Source organism: Hibiscus syriacus, unplaced genomic scaffold (genome assembly GCF_006381635.1).
Source record: "Hibiscus syriacus cultivar Baekdansim isolate YM2019G1 unplaced genomic scaffold, ASM638163v2 tig00111095_pilon, whole genome shotgun sequence".
Lineage (NCBI taxonomy): Eukaryota > Viridiplantae > Streptophyta > Magnoliopsida > Malvales > Malvaceae > Hibiscus > Hibiscus syriacus.
The window spans coordinates 8,944,547-8,951,068 of NW_024062980.1; the positions used below are offsets into that span (position 1 = coordinate 8,944,547).

The 6,522-nt window shown below is 33.5% G+C and overlaps 1 protein-coding gene across 1 annotated transcript; it reads right to left on the reverse strand.

Moving 5' to 3' along the window:
* Positions 1 to 37: 37 nt before the first annotated feature.
* Positions 38 to 3,151, reverse strand: LOC120152715. Its single transcript, XM_039164877.1, has 6 exons — positions 3,066 to 3,151; positions 2,004 to 2,692; positions 1,517 to 1,625; positions 1,065 to 1,290; positions 358 to 440; positions 38 to 223 (listed from the first exon to the last, which is right to left on the reverse strand). The coding sequence occupies exons 2-6, from the start codon at positions 2,546 to 2,548 to the stop codon at positions 143 to 145; spliced, it is 1,044 nt and encodes a 347-aa protein (XP_039020808.1). The 5' UTR covers positions 2,549 to 2,692; positions 3,066 to 3,151; the 3' UTR covers positions 38 to 142.
* Positions 3,152 to 6,522: the final 3,371 nt, after the last annotated feature.

Genomic DNA, 6,522 nt, shown 5'->3' on the forward strand with positions numbered 1-6,522 from the left:
TATGCAAAAACATTACGACAACGGCGGCCATGGCTACCAAAAGAGCACAACAGAACAGGAGAAGGGCCACATTTCACAATGCTTCATCAAAATACGACTGGAAGCATACCCTTCACTCATATACATCTGTCTGCTCGGCATGCTATACAATCTCTGGTCTGTCAAAGCCCTTCAAATACAAGGCGTCCATCCATGGTTGAAATGCACCTGCATGAGCTGTATTCTGGGGGAACAAAATACACAACCATAGAAATTTGAAGCTTCACTCAACAAAACACTAATTTCATTGTTCATATAGATTTTTGCTTCTTTGGCTGGATGAAAATGTTGATGTACATATGATGACGAAGCACTTACCTTCAACCAAAAGAAAAATCCACGTAAGAGATGTAAAACTTTACGTCGATCTTCCCTGAATTCTTCGACTTTAATTTTTAGTTCTGAAAGAGTAACAAACATGATGATTAAAGCAAACACTTTTTTCAGAATTGTATTGATGACTGAATAAATACTGAAACTACAGAAGGAAACAGTTATCAAGCTCAATGAGTCCAGCTCAACCAAAACTATGGAAGGAACCAAAGCAAACTAGTCTTGCAAAATCTGAAGCGAAACCAAAAAGAAAGGAAGAAAGAACCACTGAAAATCACTTGTTAAAACGTCGTCTTTGATGATGAATATCAGATGGAAGTCTTGTCAAAGTAAACATAACATTGTATTACAAGGCAGTGGAACAACAAAAAAATCAACTGAGAATGCACAAAAAAAACCCTTATCGATCATAATTTAAGATTTCAGGAACCAATTGGCATTACTACACCAGGAAACAACATGCTCATTTTAGATGAGTAATTGGATGAACAAAAGCATCAATCTTTCCTTTCAATATTCGTTCCTTGTGTGGAAACATTGTAGAATCATTTTACCACAACTGTACTACCTAAAACAAATTCTGTCAGAAAGTGGCACTGATCTCAGTTACTAAAACAGATAATAAATGTATTTACGTCTTTATAATAAACAAAAAGAACCAAATAAAAAAACTTCTGAGAAATCAAACTTACCTTTGTACCAATCAAGGTATGATTTTCCTTTAGTTTTGGTTGAATATGATTTCATTCTTCCATGGCGTAACTCTTTAACACCTTGCACTGGTTTTCTTTTGGTTACTTCTCGCCAAAGATTATCAAACTCCTTTCCGTTATAAGGAATTTTAAGAAGATCCATGAGCTTCTCCCTGAACTGAGACGGACTAGAATCTCTGATACCATCCCCACACTCTTCACCAACCTTTTTAAAAAAAAAAAACAAGAAACAGTAAAAGAATCAGCAACATGCAATGCTAAAGGAAAAAGAAAAACACTAGAAAACCCTTTCTCAAACATTCATATGAGGTTAGAGCCTACCAAATCATCTTAAGCCTAGATGTATCTGGTGTTATGTTCGTTTTAGTTTTTCTGCTTTACCCCAAAAGATAAAGGGAAATAAGATCAAAAGGAAATGATTATATGCATACAAAGCATTTTGATGGCACAAATGGCATATAATCTCCTTCAGGTAAAGGCATATTATCCAATGTAAATACTTCAACTTCAGGACAACTTCCATCATTTTTGTGATGTGTACTTGTATGACACTTTTCATTTCGCAGATCAGGATTCATGCCATACTTATCAAAAGAATCTGGAACCTCAGGCTGGCTTTCAACTTTCACAACAACATTCATCAACTTCGAAGATCCTTCACTTGATTTACAAGCAACTGGATCAGCCTCAGCTCCCTCTTCTAGTTCGTTTTCATCATCTCTCTTTCTTTTCTGACCGGGAACATCTCCTAAACTTTTCTTACCCTCTTCATCTCCGATCTCCAAAGATTTCTTTGTAGTTTTCGGTGTATCCAATGTAAATACTTCTACTTCAGGGCAACTTCCATAATTTTTGTGATGTGTACTTTTATGACACTTTTCATTTCCCAGTTCAGGATTCACACCAGACTTATCAAAAGAATCTGGAACCTCAGGTTGGCTTTCAGCTTTCACAACAGAATTCATCAACTTTGAAGATCCTCCACTTGATTTACAAGAAACTGGATCAACCTCAGCTACCTCTTGTAGTTCATTTTCATAATCTTTCTTTCTTTTCTGACCGGGAACATCTCCTAAACTTTTCTTACCCTCTTCATCTCCGATCTTCAAAGATTTCTTTGCATTTTTCGATGTACCAGCCCTTGCTTTCCCAGAAAAGCCACCCAAAATTTCTGGAACCTTAGCCTTTTCTCTTTTTGAATCTCTCATAAAATTTCTCTGTCCATCCACATCCTCAAGAGACTCTTCTTGCACTTCCTCATACCTAAGTACAATTGAGACATCGGAATTAATTTCAAATTCAACCGAGTATGATTCCCCATTCCCATTCCATTTTAACTTCTCAAGGAAAAAATTATACTCAGAATTCTTTAGCTCCTCCTCCTCATCATCAGCATCACCACCAGGACTATAACGAAACTGCTCTAGATTGCTAAAATATTGCCTATATTTGGAATCTTCCATGTCAATTTCACAATAGTGATCAGTGTTCTCCTTTTCAAATTCCTCACTAATACTACTATAACGAGGCCTACGACTTCAGAAAATGCCAGAATTTTTCTTCAATAGACTATCAAGCATCATACCATGTGACATTCTTCAGTATCCCTATAAAAAATTTAAAAATTAAAAAAAAAATTAAAAGAAAGAAAAATAAAGAACCTCTCCGGTTTGCTCTCAGTTCTCTTTCCATCGATCACATTGTGCATGTGCATTATAATAAAAAAAACAAAATAAAAAAAAAACTTGAAAATAGGTCATGCATGGTGCTATAAGAACCAAAGAGTAAAGATTTTATTTCCTAACAAAAAAAGAAGAAGAAAGAAATAATTTCTTCCCTTCATAAAACTGCTACAGTAAATCGAAGCAAGTTTTGGTTTTAAGGGGGAAAGGAAACAAAAATGCAAAGAACAAACGTAGTAAATCTGTCTATACAAATGCTTTTTTTAAGTTTTCTCAGGAAACAAACAGAAGAACTTACCGGAAAGTCGAGTGTTATTTAGTTTACTTCGGATTTCTTATTCCTAGCACTTGTTCAGCAAAGTAGGCAAGAACGGGGGCTCTGACAGCAGGGCTGAAAAAGAGAAACTGAGAATTAAATTGGAACTTAATAACCTCTTCTTTTCATTGGTTTCTAACGGGCTTACATCACCTTTAATTTGGCTCAATTTTAATAAATATTTTTTCGTCCCACTGATTTTTTTTTTAAATTATCACATTCAAAATGTAATATTAAAAAATTCAACAAATAACAATATTTATATTTCTTTTTTAACCATTATATAAATCTCACTCTTTTGCACATATCAAAATAAATGTCAAATATATAAATCACCTTTTATGGATATTTTTATCATTTCTCTTAATCAAATATATCTCCTAAAACAATATGCATAGTCAATATAAGACAAAAATAATGGGACGAAATGAGTAATATTTTTTAAATAATTAGGAAGGATTACAAGTTAATATCTGTTTAAAATTATTTTTTATATTATTGACAATTCATACTATCTACAAACAATTGTTTAATTCTAAATCTTCTAAAAACACATTTACATTTACTATTGAAGACACTCAATGAGTTCTATAAACAATACTTAAATTTTGTTAAGTGTGCTTCACGAGGATGTCTACGGAAAGATAGACTAATATAAGACTACAAAACGGAGGATCAATTATATTTACTATTGAAGATACTCAATGAGTTCTATAAACAATACTTAAATTTTGTTAAGTTTGCTTCACGAGGATGTCTACGGAAAGACATACTAATGTAAGACTACAAAACGGAGGATCAAGGTGACCGAAAAATTAATAAGAACAATAGAAAAATCAGTTAGACACAACAAAAAAAGTTGACTTATAATATTGTAAGTTGAAACCATGAAAAAATATTTCAAAATTACTTAACCGACAAACTTATAGTATAGTTAAGTATGTTTATTAATATTGATACTTTCGAATTTTTATAAAAACTTAGAAAATGAGAAAACTAAAAATATCAAATTTATTTATTAATATCAATACCTAGAGAAAAGTATCAATTAAATATCGATAACATAACCGACTCATTAAAAGGTTTTCCATAATATTTGAAGGAAAAAACATGTTCTCTGATATCAATTTTCTATATGAGCAATAAAAGTGAAGTTTTGGTTGCACTAAAATTGGTGGCTTTGTCAAAATCTTCTTTAGTGTATCAAAGCTTACTTGGCACTTGTTAGTCCAAACAAAGGGCACATCCTTCCTTAGCAACTTAGTGAGTGGGGAAGCAATCATCGAGAAATTCTTCACAAATCTTTGATACTAATCAAAAAGTCCCAAGAAACTTTGAACTTTAGAAACATTTTTTTGGAGTTTTCCACTCCACTATTGCTTTTACTTTCTTGAGATCGACTCTTATTCCATCTGCTGAAATCACATAATGAATAAAAACAACTTCTGACAACCAGAATTCACACTTTGACAATTTAGCATAAAGTTTTTTATCTAGAAAAATCTGAAGTACAATACGGAGATGAGCATCATGATCCTCTTTAATCTTAGAATAAACCAGGATATCATCAATAAACACAAGCACAAACTGATCTAGATACGAATGAAATACCTAATTCATCAAATCCATAAATGTTGCAGGGGCATTAGTTAATCCAAACGGCATCACTACGAACTCATAGTGACTATATCGAGTCCTAAAAGCCGTATTAGGAATATCCTCCTCTGTAATCTTTAGTTGATGATAACCAAATCGGAGATCGATCTTAGAAAATACTAATGCACCATTCAACTGATCAAAGAGATCGTCGATCCTTGGAAGGGGTACTTATTTTTCACCGTCACTTTATTCAGCTGACGATAATCTATACGTAATCACATAGATCCATATTTTTTTTCACAAATAATACTGGTGCGCCCCAAGGAGATACACTCAGTTTGATAAAACCATGATTTAGCAATTCATATAATTATGCCTTTAATTCTCTAAGTTCGATTGGAGTCATTCTGTACGGGGCTATTGAGATAGGTACAATATCCGAAAATACATCAATATTGAATTCTACCTTGCAATCAGGAGGTAATCCAAGTAACTCATCAGGAAATACATATGGAAATTGTTGAACCGTCAGAATATCTTCCAACTTGACTTTAGACTAGAGTGTCAACCACATTAGCCAGAAAAGCTTGACAACCTTTTAGCAGCAATTTGTTAGCATATATCATCGATATGACATTGGGCAATGGATTCACTTTTTCACCATTTACTATAATCTTAGAATCTTGTAAATCATTTAAAATTAATCGTTTCAAGAGACAATCCATCATAGCATGATACAAAGATAGCCAATTCATGACCAAAATAATTTTAATCTCTTTAAATGGTAATTTCATTAGATTTACGGGGAATTCAACCCCTTGAATCTTTATCGAGCAATTTCTATATATCCTACTTACCCTACGCTATGACCCAATGGGTTTGTAGCTATTATATCACTCTCAATAGGTTTTAAAGGAATATCTCTTTCTCTAATCAACTTAGTAATAACATACGAGTGCGTAGAGCCATAATCAATCAGAACAAATACACGTTCACCATAAAGATAAAAAGTACCTTCTATAATCTCTAGGTCATCTCGGTCTTCTCCGATCTTGATATTGTATACTGTAGTTGGAGTGTGCACATTAAACTGGGAAGATGACTCTAAGAATCCTCTTTTTTTACCTCTGTTTCTTTCTCTTTATGATACAATTGTAGATCTTTCTTTCTGTACCGATCTTTCTACTAGAACCATCAGATAATCTCTAACAAAAATGTCCAACATTGCCACATCAAAAACAGGCTCCTGAAGTAACTCTGCATATTTTAGCAAGAGTTCTACTACATAGTTGACATGGTAAAAATTGACTCTGTGCATGTGATGATATACCTATACCAGCAGATGCAGTCTGAGTTTGTCAGCCTTTTTCTACAGCATCAGGCCCTCTACAACTGAAGCACTACTCTTAGATTTATTATAATATCGAGAGCATGAACCATGACCTTGTTTAGACTGAAATAATGCTGATGATGTTCCTGACCTCTTCATCAATTTCCTTCTCTATTCTATCATGATTCTTTCATTCTGAGCCCTCTCTAGTGCTTTAGCTTGATTTACCACTTCTTAAAAAGTATACAAATTTAGTGCTAGCATGAATTCATTTAGTTTTGGATGTTAGCCCTCAATGAACATCTAACAACATTTCTTTTCCATGGGAACCAACTCTGCAGTAAACTGACTCAACTTATTGTTCACATTCATACTCGTACACCATTTTGTTGCCTTGTATTAGGTTGAAGAGGTCTTGCTTTATTTGTATGATAAACTGCTCCCTAATATACTTTCTCTTAAATTCTTCCTAGAAAGCCGCCAGTTGACTTATTCTGTAGAGGCACACAT

Excerpts from the sequence above, each read along its gene's own strand:
- LOC120152715 (XM_039164877.1), bottom strand. The coding sequence starts at position 2,548 with ATGGAAGATTCCAAATATAGGCAATATTTTAGCAATCTAGAGCAGTTT. Across the intron at positions 1,626-2,003 it reads CAACCTGAGGTTCCAGATTC|TACACATCACAAAAATGATG; the intron begins TTTTGATAAGTC and ends GTGTCATACAAG. Across the intron at positions 1,291-1,516 it reads TTGTGCCATCAAAATGCTTT|GTTGGTGAAGAGTGTGGGGA; the intron begins GTATGCATATAA and ends TTTTTTAAAAAG.